This window comes from Phaethon lepturus, unplaced genomic scaffold, assembly GCF_000687285.1.
Source record: "Phaethon lepturus isolate BGI_N335 unplaced genomic scaffold, ASM68728v1 scaffold31346, whole genome shotgun sequence".
Taxonomy (NCBI): domain Eukaryota; kingdom Metazoa; phylum Chordata; class Aves; order Phaethontiformes; family Phaethontidae; genus Phaethon; species Phaethon lepturus.
This window is the reverse complement of record NW_010548830.1, coordinates 2,092-22,715: the sequence shown is the minus strand read 5'-3', so window position 1 is coordinate 22,715 and position 20,624 is coordinate 2,092. Positions and strand designations below refer to the sequence as shown.

Sequence of the window (20,624 nt, the reverse complement as noted above, 5' to 3'; positions counted from 1 at the left end):
CGTCTCTATAGACTGGTATAATACAACCCGTCTTTTCCGGGTGAAAGTGTGTTAGCTTGTTTTTATATATATATAATGTATATATTAGTTCACATTATATGCATATATGTATATATACATATACACCTTATATGTAAGGGGGTAGTGAAATTTTACTGGAGACTTTGGTATTGTTCGGGGTTAAGTAAAACAAACTAAAGGACAGCCCGGCTCTGGAAGTAAGGACTTTGCTTCTTGGAAGGTTAGAGCTCTCCACCACGGATAAAGGATACCCCTGGACAGCCAAGATAATGCCAGCGTCCCAGCCCCTCTGACACCTCTTTGAAACCCTCCCAGCATTGTCCGGCATTATCCCAGCATCGTCTGGCATTACAGACAAGGGACTCTCGCAAGGCTGGCTCCAGGGACGTCTGGATCAACAGACATGCAGCAAGAATAGAGTTCCTTTGCAAAGTTCTACTATGGTTCGTAATCGGCAGTGTGGGCGTTAGTGATTGGGCAAATCGTGTTGGACCTGAACGTTTGAAGGGTATGAGAACCCTGTCTGAAACCACAGTTTTGAGGCGTTCCATTTTGCCTGGGACACCTCATGCGCATGAATAGAAGAACTACTCAGGTAAGTCCACACTTTGTGTCCCAGCCTCTCTCCCCAGTCGGCACTGAAACCACAGTTTTGAGGCGTTCCATTTTGACCGGGACACCTCATGCGCATGAATTAGAAGAACTACTCGGGTAAGTCCACACTTTGTGTCCCACTCTCTCTCCCCAGTCGGCGTGGGCCAGCCGTGAGTTTTCATGGCACATCCTTGGTCTCACCCGTGAGGGAAGCGCTCCAGGTGAGCTGAGCAGGGCTGACAAGGCAGCGTGAGGGCCGGGCATCCCACTCACCTCCGCGGGAAGTCTAGAAACAGGGACATGCTACACAGAAATACTGAAGTGCACAGGCTGGCTTTTGGCTTAAGCCACAAGGCTGAACCACCACTGAGTGGCTAGTGGTGGCTGGTGGGATTTTCTGAAGCAGGAACCGCAGGTGGGAAGGCATGTGGCTGGCAGGAGGCAAGCTCTGCAGGAACGGGGAGGAGGGCGATGGCAGCCGGTTTGCAGCACATGCAGCTCAGTCAGTAATTAAGTGTGTTCCCAGGTGGGATGTGCAGGACACGGACACAAAGCTACTCCCCGTTTCTTCGCCAAGTAGGGGGGAGAGGTTGTGACTCTTGTGCCCTGCGTGCAGCGTTGTGCTTCCGGCACCCCTGCCGTGTCTGCTGGCAGGGGAGAGGCTTTCTGCACTGAGCTCCTTCTCCCTCCTTTCCGCTGTCTTCTCCCCCCGCAGCAGCCTGCGCTGCTCCTCTCTGACCTCTCTGGTCTGGTGACGGCCTGGGGCAGAGCCGGAGCTGGCTGCTGATCCGGGAGCGGGGCAGCGGGGAGCACTGGGAGAATCGGAGCCTGCCAGCAGCCCAGCAACCAGACCTGCTGGCAGCAGGACGGAGGAGCTGCAGGCAGGAAGGTGAGGGAGGGAGACGTGACCTGGCTGCAGAAGTGGGATTTCAAACGTGGCTCCAAGCACAGATGCACTGGCAGGCCAGGTGCATGTTCCCTGCCACTTAAACATTGCTGTCCTCTTTTTCTAGGTAAGCTATTCTTCTAAATTAGGTTAAAACAGGACCACGGTTGTCTTAATCTGACCGAAATGCAGGCTGCTCTTGGAAGGGGGTAGGTGACAGTCCTGCCTGCCATTCCTGTAGCAGGAGGGGGGCTCCTTTGTCCTAAGCTAAGCCAAACCAGGGGAATGACCCAACTGAAAAATAACTCAAAAACCCCCTCTTTCCATCTGGAGCAATTTCCTAATAAACCCAGATACCCTTTTTGTCTCTCTCCTGTCTTTCAGGCAGCCAATGTGGACCAGCCTCTGGGTGGTTTAGGACTCTGGGGAACTGCAGTGCAGGTCAGAGAACTTCTCCCCTGCCCCTGCTCAGGGGTCCCCGTCCCTCCCTTGGGCAGGCGCTGCTGCTTGCCGCAGGGAAGCGAGTTGGCTCTGGCAGCTGCTGACCTGTCTGACAACCACACGCTTTTCCTCCATTTCTATCCCGCCTTAGGAGGCTCATGAGCGGATCAGATAAGCCCTGGTGCTAGTGCAAGGGAGGAGACACATTTGTGAGGGCAGAGGGTGAGTGTGACTGCAACAACCGTGACTAATAATCAGATGGAAGGACAGACACTCGGCTCCATCCGCGAGCATCGCATGGAGCGCATCAACAGAAGGTTGCTCGGGCTCGCCTGTGCATCATTTTGTTCCTCCATGTGAAATGGCATCGTTCATCTGGAGGACAGAAGTAATGCCGCTGCTCAGGGAAGAGAGGTTTAGACGTACATCGGGTATGCTAAATGCAGGGATACATGTGACAAGACACAAGACTCACAGTACTGCTAGCCAAAATCATTATATCACAAAATTCTTAGGACCAAGGTTGTTTTAGAGTATCAGCACCTGGTCAGTAAATAAGGGAGTGTGAAGGTCCTCTTAAAATAAAAGTTTGTGTTTGTATGGTTATAGAAAAAATCTTAAAGGCACGAGTGTAAAGGTCAAGACTCAGAAAGTATAAAGTTCCCAAATACATTTTAAAACTCTCTCTTGAAGTTTAAATCTTGAGAAACCAGAGCTTTCCTAAAAGCTTGAACAATGCATATTCAGAAAAAGAGGTCTGAACAGAATAAAACCCACAAGGTCGTTCTTGGTTTTAGCATCACAGGTTCATTTGTTGTTCTTCTCTCATTGTATAGCTTCAACAGAAAGCTCAAACACTTGAATCCAGCCACTGTGGTCATTGCTGAGCTGTAACTGTAAATGCTGACCTTGTACGAGACATTCCCTTCCTTAGAAAGCCAATCGGCCCCAATTTGTGAGCATGCTAAGAGTGATCCTGATAAAGAACAGTTTGTGAATTTAACTACTTTTTTTTCATTTTGCTTTGGTATTTTAACAAAGCATTGAATTTCTCATGCTTGTCCCCCATCTCTTTTGAATGTAAGTCTGCCTGTTTAAAACACAACAGCAGGTTTCTAAAGATAGAGGAAAAGGGAACAGTGATGCAGAAGGATCTCAGGAAATCTCAGGAACAGTGAGAAATCTTATCTGGATTAGCATGAGAATCAATGGGAATTAAGATTGTACCTTAAATATTCTCACCTCTCCAAACTAATTCCTTTCCCCAGGAATAAGCTGCAAAGACACCTGTATGGGAGCAACGCCTGTTAAGAAGAAAAGCCAATTAAAATTGCAGCGTAATGCATACAGCTCTGGTTCAACCAGAGGATGGACCTTTTTGAGGTGATTGCTGGGAAATACAGCTTCTGCAGAGTTTCACAGCTTCTGCTAAACATGCTCACTCTTTGAGTCAGGCAGCCAACAGCCTCCCCTCCCTGTTGTCCCCAAAGCAAGATGGATAGTGTTAGAGGAAAACACGTCATGCCAGATCCAATAGAGCATAAAGTACTGCCACGTAATGCAAGGGGTAACGGAAAGAGCGACTCTGAATATGTGTGCAATTTCTGCTGAGAGCAGCGAGCATTATGCCCTGATAACCAAGATCAGACATTGGTCCTAGTGTATCTGCTTTCTATGTAGGCACCACAGATTTCTCCAGCTCCCTTCATTTCTCCAGGAAAAGTCTTTAAAAATATAAAATTCCTCCCGCATTTACAAATTTGTCTATGGTGAGAGCACAGTGCTAAACCTCTGGAAGGAAGAAGTTTAACATCAATGGAAATTCATTGCTTTGGTGCTGTCTTTTCTGCTTATATATTACATCTTGCCCGGGATGTTGTTGGTAGCAAAATCTCTCCTTTGCAACAGTTATTTAATGTTGACCTCTCTTATGGCCATTTTCAGTTCAAACATCTTGCCTACCACCATCCATCTTCTGCCTCCACCCACTGTCAAGGCTTCTGTTTGTCTTCCGGCTAGTCACAATGTCTGCCCAGATCTCTGTGCAAAATCCCAGGCAGGAAAAGTACGACTGGGAATTCCCTGGATTCTCCAAGGGCTGTTAGTGGAAGTCAAACATTCCTCCTATAAAATGGGTAAATGAATAAAAATGCTCTTTTTGACTCTGCTTAACAACCCCGCTGGGTTTGGTGTGAGCCCCTTGCCAAAATCTACAGGACAGAGGGAAGGAAGACCTTTTTCCCTCTCCTCCCTCCTACACTCCTGGCTAGTGCTTTGAAAACCAGAGTGACGTTGGTCCGAGCGCATGAAAACAGAGAGGTTTTGTGTAGAAACTTTCACAAGGTCATTTTAAAAATGGCTGCGTGAAGAGAAGCACGGTGCGACCTTCCCCGCAGAAGACACGTCTGCATCTGACCCCGAGTCTGCAGGAGTCAGAGCTTTGGTCCAGGCCTGTTTTATCGCCTTGCATATTTACAGGCTGTAGCCCTGAGGAAAGTGGGATGAAATCTTTATAGCTCTCCGGGTGATTTCTCGGTGATGGCTTCGGTGCAAGCCCAGCCTCACCTCTGTTGCTTAAAAATGCAGCTGGAATTCCTGGAAGCATTTCTCTACGCACCAAGTGACCGGCCGCCCTGGAGCCCGCAGGCAGCCAGCAGCTCTGCAAGGGGGGTGCAGCCCTTACTCCTTCCCGTGCCTTAAATCCCACCGAAAACTCAGAGGAAGAATCTCTGTCATCTTTTAGATCTTAGCGGTGGAGAAGTGAATTGGCCCACTGGTCTGTTACCCACTTACCGCAGCTGAGAAATACGTGTCTGAACGGCTGAAGGGCTAAAGCTCAGCTGCCTGGATCATTAAAACCACTTCTCAGCTCGCCGCTGGTAGGTTTGAAGGTAACAGCTAAAAAAACACATGTTCATGCAGTCTCCCATCAGCTCCCCTCAAGCTTGCGGGCTACTGAGGCAGCTTAACGCAAGATGGACCTTGCTGTTTGGCAGCTCGGCGTGAAGCTCTCTTCTCCCTCCAGCTATAGAGCGATTCAAACACCACAGCCTCGCCCTGTGCTCCGGATTTGGTGGAAGAGATCGCTGGTAATGAATGGCCTGGAGAGGGGAGTACAGATCAAGATTTACCTCCGAGTCACGCTCTTGTGCATTCGCACACCGACGTATCCGTACCTGTGCGCACACGTGCGCTGCAGGAATAAGAAGGGGAACAAGATGGCCCTTCAGTAGAAGATGCTCTGCAGCTCTCTGCTACCCCTGGACCTTAGCTTTATTTATTTAACCCTATCATCATGGTATCTACAAATGCGACTGTTGCCTCCAGCAGCCGGATTTCACTCCTGGAGAGGAACAGCAGTGATTTTGCAGTCTGCCTTTTACTAAGTTGCCTCATCATTCTGAACAAGCAAAACTCTGCCTGCTTTTTAAAGTAAGGGCTGGCAATTTTATTGAGCAGATAGTGGTATAAAAATTGAAAACAAGTATCACCATTTTTTTAAAAAGACGTTTCAGTTTACAGGAATTAAGCTGTGATAGCTTGAATGCAGTTCATGTGCTATTGCACAAAGATTTTGTGATATTAGTTTGTTGCCGGTATTTCCCCTGTATCTGTACTGTAATCCCAGACAGATGTCCAACTTTGCTTAAAAATTACCCTGAGTTTCTATTACAAACTCCTATTTTCTGCGTGTTTTAAAGATTACCTTAGCATTACTCTGGGCTCAGCTTTCTCTCTTTTTTTGGATGCAATCGATTTTACTGGCATTTTTTACACTTCTAAGCTCGAGGATGAGTATCTTTTATTAAAAAAATGTAATTTGGCAAAAGGATTACTCTCTAATGCTCAGAATTCCACAAAACACCACAGCTGGAGTAGTAATTATGGCTTTAAACAGTTATATAAGCTTTTTTATTACATGTTTTTAATGGGTTTACCTAGTAGAGTACAAATGCCAAAGGATGTATACAGGGGATGGCAACGGCACTGGAGTAATGTAGCAGATGTCACAGCTTGATCACTGAGAGTGACTTTCATCTGCAAGCGCTCGGAGAAAAGGTCTCTCCAAGGGGAGAAGAGGTGCAAGCCGACGCACCGGGGCTGCTGAGGAGAAGAGCAGCAGCGACATGTTCCAGGGTAGCAGTTCACAAGCCAGCGAAGACCCATCATTAAGGCCCTGTGCTGCACTTTTTCTGCAGTCTGTCTCGCGATGTTGTTTGATATACTGGCATGTGTCTGTACAGTTTATGTCTCATTAAAGGCAATAGGATAAAATAAAAGTTGGGAGTGGCTGGCAGCATCCTTGGTGGACCTGATGGGCAAAAAGTAGCTTTCATAGGACAGGAGGTATGCAAAAATGTCCTGGACCAGTATGCAGGCCAATTTAATAATATGAATCCACCTTCAATAAATTTAATAATATGAATCCACCTTTAATAAAGTTCTCACCCACATGTCTGAAAAGCATCCCATCTTTGCAGGACATTAAATTCAGTGTCACTGCCTTTATCTATAACAAAAAGGTTGCTTTTCTGAACTATTACCGTGTGGTCAGCCAATTCTCTCCTCCAACTGGTTGCATTTTAAATGTCTTAAACAAAATCCTCATGAGAAGGAGGGAAGTGGTCTTGCCCTCAGCAGAAAAGATGCCACAGCTCCCCTGCAGCTGATCAGCCTGGCCAGGACCAGAGGGTGAGGATAAAACTCTGTGCTCTTCCCACAGGCTCCTTTCAAGGCAGTTTGCCCTCAGGACTATGTAGAGCAGCATCAGGGATGCAGAGGTACCTGTATCAATTCGAAGTGGAATAACATCCTTAGTTGAGCGTTTGTAGATGGGTAGGTGTTACTGCAGGGGCACCCTTTTGGCACGTGTCTTCCCACAGCGCGTCTGCCCCCGTCCTCAGCCGTGGGTGGGGAAAGCAGAGGCCAGCCAGACGCTTTGAAGATGCGCTGGGAAGGACAAAGTGGGTTTGTGAAGACACAGGCACCTCCGCAGGCGATGAACACTCAGCCAGGCTAACGCTTGTGGTTGTGCCCCAGCTCCCGTCTCGCTTGTAGGCTCCTAGTTAGGAGGAGATCCCTTTGCCAGAACACATTGAATTTCTTCAGGAACAAGGTCATTTCTCTGTACTCTGCCAGGAGGTAAAGTGCACGCTCCCCAAAGCGTAAAGGCTTTTTGCAGAGCTTGCCCAGTGCCTGCAAGGGTCCTGGTGGCAAGGCTAGAGGCAAAGCCAGCAGCTACAGAGGAAAGCCTGCCCTGCCGCCTGCCTGCAGTCCGGTCAGCGTAGCAGAGGTGGCACGGAGCGGGGAGGACTGCCTCAGAGGGCACTTACCTCCCCCTGAAAGGCAAAGGAAAAGTACCTACTCTGAGCCGTAGCTGTCAGTGCCCAAAGCTGGAGCCCCTGGCACTGGCGCAGGCAGGGAGAGACCCCAGTGCTGGGAAGAGGAAAGCCTGCCCTGCCGCCTGCCTGCAGTCCGGTCAGCGTAGCAGAGGTGGCACGGAGCGGGGAGGACTGCCTCAGAGGGCACTTACCTCCCCCTGAAAGGCAAAGGAAAAGTACCTACTCTGAGCCGTAGCTGTCAGTGCCCAAAGCTGGAGCCCCTGGCACTGGCGCAGGCAGGGAGAGACCCCAGTGCTGGGAGCCGCAGAGCCGCGGCCGGGCTTCCTGCTGACTTCTCACTCTTCCCTCAGGCTTCAGGTGAAGGCAAGAAGAGGATCGCTGATGCACACACTGATGGGAACCTTTAGGAATCGAGGGCTTTTTGAATCAATCTTTGTGCTGAAGTGTTCAGTCTTACACTGCGAAGACAAACAGCGGCAAGATTGCTCTCAGCAACCCAGACAAGAACATTTTAGTGCATAATTATAGATGAGATGCAAGAGGACAAAAAAAGAGGGAAAACATCTGTTCGCATAGAGTTTATTGCCGTTCACTTAAGGGGCCCATTAAATGCCAGAAAAAGCTATTTATCCTTGTGTTTGAGGCAATTATCCTGCTGCAAATCTCTGTGGCAATTCGCCCCATGGTTATTCCTGGAGTGCTGACACTGAGCAGATAATGCTCACCGCACGGAAAAAAGGTGCGGAACTTGCCCACCAAGGCTTACAAAGGGATTGTCAGAAACCGGGTAGCCAGTGCTTCTCAAAGTTTTTAACTTACACTTTACCTCTGTGGCGAAGCGGGTTGTTTCTTGGAGTCTTTTCCTAGACTTCAGGTGTCTCAGCCCTTTTCCTTCAAAAGCTGAAAGGAGTTTTTTCATTCAAAGCACACCTTGAAGGTGGGATTGCTCTTGTATCCACAGCCTCAGTGATATGGGACATGGGAAGCCCAAATCCAGTTCTTTGCATGCTCAAAGGAGACCAACTGTCCCACTGGCCAGGAGACCGGTCAGCTCACCAGGCTGCAAGGTGTACGGGGAGGAGAGGCTTCATCTCCCTGAAGCCAGACCCTGCACTCGTTTGGCAAGGAGGAAAGTGAGCCCAAGGCTCCCTCCATGGATCCAGTGCATTTCCTGAGGGAAGGGTTTTGTTTTCCAGACCTTCACTTTAACCAGAATGCTGACTGGAGGGGCACATGCAGGTGCTTCAGAAACACCTGCAGCTGGCTTGGTTGCTTAATTCTCCGGTGATACAGAAAAGCAAACAAGCCTCCCCTCCCCTCGTAAATGGGCTCGTAAATGTAAGTAAAGGTTGATGTAAGGCTTGGATATCAGCTGGTCAACTGAGACTTTGCGGAAGTTAAATAAAAAGGCAGCAGAGGTGACAGTGGCAGGAGCACAGCACGTGATGCACATGGTGCATGCCTCGTACATTGTCCCCACGGTAGGTAGCAGACATGAAGAGGAACAGAGGAAAGCAATGTGGGACGTATCTGGGACTAGCAGAGCCAGTGCTCTCCTAGTGCTGGCTGTTGTCCGAGACAGTCTCAAAGGAGAAAAAACACAGGTAACAATATTCCCTTGAAACTTCTTTTACATCTGAAAATACCATTTCTATGAAAATACTATGGAAATACTATTTCTATTTCCACAACTGTTCACTTTCAGAAAAATTTCTTTCCACTTTCTTTCCCCCCCAGCTGCTTCCTTTCTTCATAAGGCTGCGTTTTGACTCATGTCCACTTTTCCTTCTCCAAAATATGTAACTTTGACTTCTTCATTGAGAAAAAGAGAAGTGGTGGTGGGGAAGTTCCCAGAAAGAAAACAGACCGTTTCGGATCAGCCTTAAAACCAGTGATAGTTTCTAATACCCGAGCACCCAGAGCGGCGTGGGGGCTCGCCGGGAGCCAGGCCAGGCAGTGGGCACACGGGCCCCACAGACACCCCCCGCGGGACGCCCAGCCCAGGCACAGCTCAAGGGGCTGGGGGACCCTGAGTCCCCCCAGCATGAAGAACTGAGGACATGCAGCTACGCAAGACCATGGTTTCCCCTCCAGCCTGTTTGTGGGGGAAAAGTTCTTGGACATGCTGCTATAGCAATAGCTTTGTCTAGGATTATAATCCCTTATCTTTATTAACAGCAGCTTCTGGTATTCACATTTCTGTTTCCTCGATGTGCTTTTTTTTTAAGCTCTCCCCATGACCTTTTATGGCCCTAACTGATTCACGATTATTTATTAAGCTCTATTGCAGCACTCAAGTCCTCCAAACACCATATAGGTATTTCCACTGCGTTCAGCAACACTGCATTTGCTCTTCGAGATGGAGTGTGTGGGTTTCTTTCAGCAACTGCTTGATCCAACATCTCCCTCTGGTGGGAAATAGGGAATAAAGCAGGATAAAATAAAGCCTCGTACGACATCATACACGATTATTTAATAGCTGTGAAAACGACACAAATCTCGGTCCAGGCCATGACGTTCTCTCTATTTTATTCCTAATGAATTTGAATATATCACACTGAAGTTTATCTCAAATAGTATTCGACTGGAAAAGAATTGTAGTGAATGGTGAATGCCAATTTTCTTGTATTTTTTCCAGAAATTTGGTTTTGTTTTAAATATAGTCCAGAGCCTATATCGAGACAATAAGGCTTTATGGCTTTGTTTCTGTGAAGAAAGTCAACAAAATTCTCTGTTGAAGAAAACAATTATTTTGTGCTCAAGCTCTAAAATCCATCATAGAGCCCATCTGCTGTCTGCAATTGCAAGGATTGATAGAAATGTCTCAGAATACAATCATTCCCTTTCTATGCCATAATTCCACCCGTGGAGTTCCCTGTGAGTGGGACAGATCGGCTGCCGGCTGCCAGGAGTTGCCTATTCGAAGTAAATCAGAAAGTGCAGGTAAGAAGGAAATACTCAAGTATGGTCCGGATAACTTTTGTCCAGACACGCATGGGCTTAAGGAATGGCACAAGGATAAAATGCTTTGTGCAAGTGACAGCTAAGTCTTTCTTTAAGGGAACCTTTCATCAGCATGGGAAGTCAGGGGGATTTAATGACCTTCCACTGTTAATCCTCTCCCACGTGCGAGTGTTTCCCCGACGCTCGCTCTTGTGTTTCCGGATGAAGACTACAGAGCCGATGCAACAGCACAGACAAATTTAGGATGAAAAAGGGGAGTTTTGCAAATTCCCCAGCTGCCAGCTCAGCTTCAGTTGGAGCTGGAGAGTTAACACAGGCCACATGTTTGCTTCAGCTGCTGACAAGGGTCTTGGGCAAGGAGCAGATACTGCCAGAGACTGACAGGCTGGGCAGCTGAGGCAAGAAGGGACTCACCTCAACAAACTCTAGCTGCCTAAAAGCCAAGTGGTCAGTGTCAGCGAGCCAGCTTGCAGGCAGCGAAACGTTGTGACTCCCCTTTGTGGGTAGGTGTATAGCTGGCACAGGGCAGCATCACTACCTCTCTGTGGATATATTTGAGAATATTGACATTTTCTGTGCCTCAGGAGAAAAATGAGAGAGGGATGTTCAATTATTCCCAAAATATTAGGCCATATTCTTGGCAAATTGAAAGCTTCTGGAACAAAAATCTGAGTGAGGCTCCTGAGTAGGATGCTCAGCTCTTTTGTGCATGACCTCAGCAGGGAAGAATGCCTATGTGAGAAAGAGTAAGATTTAAAAAGGAATTTCAAGCTAGAGATTTCATGATGGCTTGTACTTAATGGTGCCATTTTGAAATCTTCATAACCACAGGTAAGAAGAAAATGGCAAGGCACAATCTAGACCAATAAAGCCCCTTTTAACAGGGCACAGGAACTGAAGCAATCAGGCTGAATGTATGCTGGTTTCTATTTCCTATAAGTCTAAAAAATAAGATATGGGACTAAAATACTTGATTTTTATATAAGGGTATTGAAATACCAGGGACTTTCCAGAAGAAAGTTCATTACTGGCTCATTGTAATAGCATGATAAAAATTACATGGGAAAGAACGGAAATAGATCCCATCCAAATGAGGAAATGGAAAAGGACATGAACTCTGTCAAATTAAAAGCAGAAAGAGAAAGGCAGACTAAAAAAGATTTTGAGGAAATAACTTGCTAATAGACAAAAGGCTTCCTCTGACCCGGGAGGAGCAGGGAGCCTGCTGGAGGGTCAGCAGACGATCAGGGTGGCAAAGGAGTTTGAGAGAAAACAAGCCCAAACACAACAGCTAAACAGATTACTTGTGTCTGCGTTCAGCACAGCAAAGCTTAGTGAAATTCTCATGGCAGAGCCATTTGTTAAGGAGATAATGCAGAGAAGCTGCCTCAGATTGAAGGGCCATTAGATGAGGTTTTAGAACAAATAGATGCAACGGATAGTAACAAATTCATGAGAAGCAGATGTTACTCACTCGTGGGTTTTCAAGGAACGCCAATGGGAAATTGTTGCACTGTTAGGGCTGGTGTATAACCCCTTACTTAAAACAGCCAAAGAAAAAAGAGAATGGCACGTGACACTGTTTTCTTTTAAGTGTTGTAAGGGATCTAGAGAAATGTAAACCACTAAATCTGACAGCCGTAGCAGGCAAACAGTAAAAGCCGTGATAACAGAATAGGTGCAAGGACGGGTGCAGACTAAGAGGGAAGAATCAGCAGAGCTCTGCAGTGAGGAGCTATGTGCTTCACCATCCTCTTTCGGCTTCAGAGGAAACAGTGAGGCTGCAGACTAGAGTGATCCACTAGGTACGATCTGCTCAGCTTCTGGAAAGCCTTTAATAACGTGTCACCAAGGACACATAGAGAAGCTAATCTGGCATGGGATAAGAGGGAAGATCCTCTCATGACTCAGCATATGAAGTATAAATCATCTGTTTTTCACTGTGGAGAGAAGTCACCAATGGCATCTTAGAGGGATCTAAGGTAAGGTGGTAGGGCCAGTGCTAATCCACAGACCCATCAGTCAGGCAGTAAAAGGCGAAGAGGTTTGGACTGCTTGTGGTACCAGCTTATTCAAGGTATTAAAACGCAAACTGCATGCAAGGAGCTGCAAAAAAACCATCTCATGAGCCTGGGCAATGAAATGGCAGGTGAAATTCAGTGTGGGTAACAGCAGAGGAAAACATGTGGCTGAGCTGGGAGGAAGTCCCCCCTCATTACTCCATCTCAGCAGTGGCCTCTGAACCACCTTAGTACCATTCAGGACAGATACCTTGGAATTAGGTAGTTCTATTCAAATGTCAGTTAAAAGCTCATTAGTGACTATAAAGCAATAGAATATTAGAAATTATTAGGAAGGGAAGAGAGATGTCATCAATCAAAGACAGGGTTTACCCCTACTATGAGTACTGTGTGCAATTCTGGTCCCTCCATCTCAAAAAGGGATTATGTTAGAGCTAGAAAAAGTATAAAGGAAGATGAAAGATGGGAACAGACTTTTTAGCAGGGCCTGTAGTGATAGGACAAGGGGTAATGGTTTTAAAATAAAAGAAGGCAGATTTAGACTGGATCTAAGAAATTTTTCACAATGAGGGTGGTGAAACACTGGCACAGGTTGCCCAGAGAGGTGGTAGATGCCCCATCCCTGGAAACATTCCAGGTCAGGCTGGACGGGGCTCTGAGCAACCTGATCTAGTTGCAGATGTCCCTGCTCATTCCAGGGGGGGTGGACTAGATGACATTTAAAAGTCCCTTCCAACCCAAACTACTCCATGATTCTATGATTCTGTGATATGGGATGACTTTATGTGGGTAGCAGCTACATAAATCAAGATTCTTCAAGGCTGGAAAGAAGAGTCTGAGAGGGAGTATGGTACAGCTTTATAAATTCAAGAAGGGTCATGCTTCTAGTCACTCACTAGTCACTAGTCACTGCTTCTCATAAGATGCAAGAAAGGGGTGTTAAATGATATTTCCAGGTTCAAGACAAACATGAAAGCAAAGAGCTCTGCTCCTGGGCAAAGAAGTGCCTCCCCTTATGGAACTTGTTGCCATGAGATGTCAGGAACTACAAAAGTGCCATACGTGGTTTCAGAAGCAATCCAACAAATGCGTGGATGATAAATCATCTGAGGGCCATGAAGCACTAAGCTACACCTCAGCTGAGGAAGCCCCTGGGACAGGAATGGTTAGAAGTGGCCCTCTCCACTGCTGGCCACAGCCAGAACTAGGATACCAGACTGATGGGCCTTGCAGCTGAACCTATTTTGACATTTTTATCAATCAGACAACTTTTAGAAGTAAATTAGAAGAAACCCCACCACCCTGCAGAGCAGAAGAGCACAACCAGAGCTCTGTTCTCATGAGGCTAGAACACCCCACTAGCATTAGTAGAGTTTCTTGCTCCAGGATAAGCTACACTGTTTTTTACTTTTTGAGATTAAAATAAAGATTAAGAAAAAATAGCCCATTCTCATGTTCTTTTTCCATGTATTTTTTTTGTTCTGTGTTAGCTGAGGACAAAGCTGCAGTTTGACGAGCCCTACACCAACGCTGCTGCCAAAAGCAGCAGTTCTGTCCTCTCATACTGCTGGAAAGGACAAACGAGGAGGGGGGGAATGCAAAGTTAGCCTCCAGAGCTGAGGAGAAGGGGCCAAGGCTGCTGAAGGCAGGGCTGGCTTAAGATGATCCCAGGCGCTAATTGATCTATAATTTAATTTGGTGATGTTTCTTTTGACAGCTGCCCCTTGCGAAGGGTAACTGTCCTCACCCCCCCTGAGAACAGCAGGAGTTGGCAGCCACATCTGAATGCAGCCTTTCTTGGCCCTGTCAGGCCATCCCAAATGAAAGAAAACCCCTTGTTTAATAAAGGAAACACTACAGAAGTGACCTTTGCTCCATTATTAGAACTTTATTTATCGGTTAATTGTAATCCTGTGAATTCTTGAAGGATTTTGATTTGTTTTGTAACTGTAAGGACAAAAAAACTAGGAAAAAGTGGATGCTAACACTCTTGAATGAGTCTTTTAAGACATGAGTGGTTTAATCACTAGTAGTCAGACCTTTGACGGTAAGCTCCAATTTCGGGGAGTGAACTATCTTCAGCCACATCAAAGGGCTTAAACTGCTGAGGGGAGTGTAAAGCCCAGCTCAGCTTCTGCCATGGAGTGAGGGTCTCAGCTTCAGTGGCTTAGATTCCCTATGGCAGAGGAGCTCACTCACACCCAGTTACAGACAAATTTGTCTTTAGAATGTTTATCTAGTCTTAAATAGCTCTTCTCTCCCTTATGAAACTGAAGCTGGTGTTAAGATCATTGTTGGTTTGTCACCGGTTTATTCAGATCAGTTGTTGCAAGCAAAGCAGCCATTGCTGATGCAAAGTAGAAAAAAGATGCTTGCACTGCCAAGCCCACCCTGAAAAATCCTCTTCTGCAGAACAGAGGTCATGGCAATGCTGCTGTTGGGGGGTAAAACCATCTGTGTCTGAGAGTAACATCTGAGGGGCTTGGAGAAAAAAAAGAGAGGTGCAAACAAGTGTGAGAAAAGATGCATGAAACTGTAGCTCATATGGGGCAGCTTCCTCTCACAGAAACTTTGTGTTAAGTTCTCTGAGATGTGCTATGAGCAAATGCAGCGATCAGTGTCACAAACCTGCTCTTACAATCATGCTTGCCTGGTCATTGTGCGTGACAGTGACCTAATATTACTTTCTGTAAGAGTTGACCTGGAGCATTGTAATACAGCGCTGTGGGGGGTTTTCTTTTCCTTGTAAATCATATGGAAAATGGCAAAGTTTAGATTTGGTACAAGAAGAGAGAACTAATTTGTACTGAATCTGAACCTAGTTCCAATGAAGAAATGCTACATTGATGTTATTTGTATTATACTGCAGCAATCTGATCCCCATTATGTGAAGAATGTTTACATATCTTGCCTTCTCCTTAACATGAGGCTAGGAGAAATGCCCAGGACAGAAACAATGCCAGATGGAAGAGAAGGACAGTTGGGACTAATACTTGGATCAACCTATCAAGCCTTTCCAAGGTGGTAGCTGGAAGCTAGGTGAGATACCACCGAGCATGTGCAATGGCACAAGCTGTTGTTTTAGGTTCCCTCTATCCAGTAATGGAATAGAAGTCCAAAGCTGCTAGTTGGAGATGCAACACTAGCCTGGCATAAATGCAAAAGGAGCCTCTGGGATTCAAAGCTTGGCCCTTGATGAGGAGCCTTGCAGGGCAGCAATGCACTCTCCCACCAGGTGAGCGGCCTCTTTGGCCGTGCCCCTGTGCACTGAAAAGCCACCTGCCCCATGCCCATAGTTGTGGACCACCAGGAGCTTAACTCCTCCTCGGCTTAAGACCTCTCTTTGCAGTCTCACACACTGCCTGGATGGCCTCAGGCCCACCTTCACCTTGATATCCTGAGCAACCTGCAGTGAGGGTTCAAGGGAGCAGCATCTGTCAAAGATATCTTTGGTAGTGCCAGGGTCAGGGGAGAGACTCCAGCTCTCCTTGTCCCTCGTTCCCCCTAGGGTTACCCTGTGTATCCCCGGGTAGATGTAAGTTAAGCCATCCCCATCCCGGATGAAGTTTTTCACCCAAGGAGCATGAACCTTGAGTACTTGTCCCCTGACAGGGAAGAGCTTCTCGTCTCCCACCAGCTGGTGGGCTCCAATGCCTGTGCAGTTGACGACAATGTTATATTCGCTGCGCAGCTCCCACAAGTCTGTAACTTTTCTGGTGTACATCTGGACGCCAGTTGCTTTCAACCTGCAAAAAGACTCCAGAAGTGAGGCAGAAAAAAACCCTCTAAACCCTCATGTAATTATTATGCACATTAAGTAAATGAGATAGATTGCCTTCAACATACTGATCAAAACCAAACAACAGATGGGACAAAAAAAAAAAAAGAAAATGCCATGGGGTTTCTGTTTGTGATTCTTCTGATTTTCTCTTATCAAAGCTATTTTCTTACCTTGTTTGGGCTAGAAAAGGTACAGCAAGTTGATCAATATTAGAGAAGGGTCTGGCATAAGACTCTAGGGAGACAGTCAGGTCCTCATGGTCTCATTGATTAATTTCTATAACAATACCAGCTGAAAAATATCAGGTTTATTCACCAACCTACTTCTGCTAGTGACAGTGGTGTCCTACTACACCCCTTTTAATGTGCCTGTTACATGCTGTCACATTCATTCCCAATTTACCTCACTGACACCAGGAGCCGCTTCGTCACCTAGTGCAATGCACGAAGCCCTGGGGTGCCGAAGACGTCCCCACAGGCTGGGAAGATGTGGCATGGGACCCTAGGAGACCCATACCCCTCTAGAGCAGCAGCCAGGAGTCACCCAGGACAGCTCAGAGCACTATACATCCATGTCTGCTCTTCAGCAAAATTCACCTCTTCTTGAGGGTCATCTTTGAGCTCAATTTCAAGCCAAATTCTACCCTGAACTTGCCTGAAGCTTGAAGCCTTTCCCTGTGGAAAAACACTGGCATGAGATGGAGTCACTGCATGCTGTCAGCTGGATCCAGCTGCTGGAGGCCTTTAGCGGGGGGTTTAGCATGAGCGAGTCAGGAAATGGGTCTGTGATAACGACTCACTCAGTGGGAAATCCCACCCGTTGCAATACTCGGGCAGCTGGCAAAGTAATCAACCCCACTATAAAGGCAGTGGTTTTCCCCCAAAGCAGTGAGTGAGCCGAGGACCCAGGGTGCAGCTGGTGTGCTGGGGACCAAGGTTTGGGTGCAGCAGGACACTAAGGCTGGCTGGGAAGAAGAGGGGAGGTCTCGTGCAGCAGCTCTGGGTGGGCAAATTGCTGGGAGAGCTCATAAGCGTTGTAACTGGGAGTCTGCCATCATGTCATAAAAAATACACCAATAAAAAAACCTGTTGAAAACTCGAATCCAGGCAAGCAAGAAGGAAAAAATTCCTGAAGTCCATTTTTGGACAAACAAGGTGGGCACAAAAACAATTTTCCTTGTGGGTTGCCAAGAGAATGGTCTATAAATACTGCTCAGGTCAGTAGGGGTTTGAGAATTAGTTACATGTTTAATATGCTCTCATTTTTTATCACCAGAGAGAAGAGAAAGAGAAGGAGCTTGATCATCTTATTAGACTACATCCTTTTAGCAGGAATAAGGAGAGCACAGAAATCACGTGGCAGATACTAAAGGGGCTGAACAACTTAAGTTGTGTTGCAGCAGCAATTTATGATTCGGTTAAGCGATGAAATATGACAGAGCGTGTGCACCGAGAAGGCGGCACAGACCTCATGTGGCACTGGTGCCACTGGAGTACTCCCAGCATGGCTGCTGATAGAACAAGAAGGGTTCTTTCACATTTTGCAGCGAGATGAAAGGCATCCAAGCAACTTGCTGAGCTGGCAATTTGTACCACGGTGTCGGTACACGACTCTTTACTGAACCTCAAATCAGCTTGCAGACTATCGCTTTCTCTCAAGTGGAGGCAGCTATTTGCTCACTTTAGGGGTACTTAAATGGATTAAATGCACATCCAGGGTGTCAGAACCTTTTTAGGTCTGCATCCTGACTCTCCTATGGTTTTCCAAAATCCACGTATTGTGGGGAAACTTCGAAATTTAGGAATTGGCAAATTTTCTAACTTTCATGTCAATCCAGGCATGAACTCTGAAACCACAACTTCTCAGAGTGAATGCATCACCCATCTTATGCAGGCAAACATTTTCAAAAGGTTTGTTTCAAGATGATGCTATTTGACCTTTTTTCACCTGACTGGATTAAGAAATGACATTAATTGCTGACCAAACTTCAGATGAATTGGTCCAACTACTTCTTGAGTGCAAAGTCTTCATAGAGAAGATATCTTCCCAGACATGCCTATTCTGCCAGGTGCTGGATGTATCTTCAAGATCAGAGGGATATATTTGGGAAGTTTGACAAATGAGGAGCACCCGCACGTTTTCTTGGGACATGGCAGGTTCCTGATGGACCTTCAAGGTCTGGCTGGCCAAGAATGGCCCCTGTGGCTATGTCAGTCCTATGCCCAGTGGTGCTTCCACCCTAAGCCCCGCTGTACAGCCACAGTGGTAGAAAGTGCATAAGTGGGGCCTTTCACATTTTAGAGAAAATTGGGTATTTATTTCTTGTGCTTCTCCCCAAGGAAGAGCTTGCTGCATTTCCCCCCGTGAGAAACAGCCCTTTTCCAGTTTTGTTCAAACCTAAGGCTCCCAAGGAGTCCCCAGCTCACCCCCAGTCCCTCTGCTTGGGTTTCTCTCTGCATGCTCAGCCCGCAGCAGAACCGACCTTTTCTCCAGCCACAGCAGGTAGGATGGACAGTCACTTTTCAGTGTCGTAAAGGCCTGACCAAATCGGTGCTGCGGGAACTTTTGGAGTTCTGCTTCAGACATTGGTCGAAATCCAAGGACGACATCCGACCAGAAAGGTAACTCTTCCTTGGGAGTGTTTTTAAAGACCTGCCACCTAAAAGGACACAGAGAAAAAGCTGTAAAACTTATCTGCTATTGCTCTGCCATGTTATGTGTCACGACAATCTTAGCACAAACCCAGGAACTCAGGAACCTGCTCCTGCTCATCAGTGCAGCTCTGCAAGGTTAACAGCAACAGGGAAACATGGCTACCTGCTACTGCAGTACCTGCCTTGGCAAACAGGCAGAGGGTCTGCCGCAGCCGAGCTTGCAGTTGACACACTGGGGCAACTAAACTGGAGAAAGTTCTTCCAGCTATACTGCATAACTTCCAGCTGTAGAATTACAAAGTCCCCTCACACTGTCCCCACTACGGCTGTGGTCACCCTGACTGGACCTTCATGTAGGGCCACTTGTACAACTGGTCACTCTACCTGAAAGGAGGTTGCAGTGAGGTGGGTGTTGGTCTCTTCTCCCAAGTAACTAATAGTAGAACAAGAGGAAATGGCCTCAGGTTGCGCCAGGGAAGGTTTAGACTGGATATTAGGGAAAATTTCTTTACTGAGAGAGTGGTCAAACATTGGAACAGGCTGTCCAGGGAGGTGGGGGAGTTATCTTCACTGGAAGTATTCAAAAAACATGTAGATGTGGCACTTCAGGACATGGTTTAATGGGCATGGTGGTGTTGGGTTGATGGTTGGATTTAATGATCTTAAAGGTCTTTTCCAACCTTAATGATTCTGTGATTCGGTGATTTCGTGATTTTTTTGGGTACCCATAAAGCTACAGAGTGCCCAGCCTCAACACTTGCAAGAGGTCAATTTCTGCATGGGTAATGGGCAGCATAAAACACCCCAAAGGCGCACACACCCCAATTGCATCCCTATACCTAGTTGTTGAAGCTGGAGGATCCTGCAGTCCCATCCCTATGAAGGCTGACCCTGCTGCAAGCAACTAGTGGCTAACGGTATAGAAAACATCAGTTATTAAAAAGACATTTGGTCCTGGCCAGCCTTGAGTGGTTTCTCTGTACACACCTATGCATGAATTTTGCTTGAAAATAAATGGTGTCTGAGCAGCAGCAATGCAGTTTCTTGGGAATATGGTAATAAGAGCTCCTCCATGAAGGTAATATGCCTGAACTCCAGCAAGAAAAACCTCTCTGCCTGCTCCAGCACACAGCACACACATACCAAAGGCTGCCCTGGGGGGCTGTTCTTACCCGGAGACAAGGTGAACGCCAGCCTCTGATGCCTCAGCTGAGTTGCTGATGGCAAAAAGGTAACTGAAGGTCTCTTTGAACCACTGCTTCTGCACATGGATTGGTGTGCCTGCATGTAGACAAAATCAAACATACAGAGAGGGAAAATTCAAAGAGGAGAAGCATACAAGCCAGCACCAAGGAGATGGGACAGATGGAGAACTCAGGGCATGGCAGTTTTCTTCCTGAACCTCTGTGCATCGCTGCACACCTGGGCTTGCAGCCGCCTGCAGTGCCATGGGCAATGCCATGCTGGGTTGCACGCACCTGGGTAGGTGTGAGGGATGAGCATCCCAGCTGCAACGTCGCTCGTTGTGTTGGGGCTGAACTGGTCTGAAAGAACTGTCACGGAGCAGCTGGGGCAAGTCTCCGTGATGCACAGTGCTGTGGACAGGCCGACGACTCCCGCACCAACCACTGCGACCTTGGGTGCTGCCATCTCCAGGATGCAGAGCCAGAGGAGAGAGGTGCCTACACGCATTTGGAAAAACATGTCCCATGTCACCAATGTCCCTGCTGGACACCCTCATCAGGCTATGAAATACCCACACAAGATGTAACATACCCCCCCTGGGGCACCTAACTGAAGACTAACTGCTGCACACAACCAAGACCATGGTGAAGGTTAAAAAAATCATCAGCTTTCGGTATGATGACAAATATTTTAAAAGTATTTCAACAGCCACTACCTCATCCTCAGCACAAGAGC

General features: G+C 47.0%; 1 protein-coding gene across 1 annotated transcript; it reads right to left on the bottom strand.

Annotated features, from left to right (window-relative positions):
* Positions 1-15,447: 15,447 nt before the first annotated feature.
* On the bottom strand, positions 15,448-20,375 carry DDO (D-aspartate oxidase). The gene is made up of 4 exons (XM_010290094.1): positions 20,183-20,375; positions 19,877-19,985; positions 18,533-18,709; positions 15,448-16,015 (listed from the first exon to the last, which is right to left on the bottom strand). Exons 1-4 carry the CDS (start codon positions 20,352-20,354, stop codon positions 15,448-15,450), a joined length of 1,026 nt encoding a protein of 341 aa, XP_010288396.1. The 5' UTR covers positions 20,355-20,375.
* Positions 20,376-20,624: the final 249 nt, after the last annotated feature.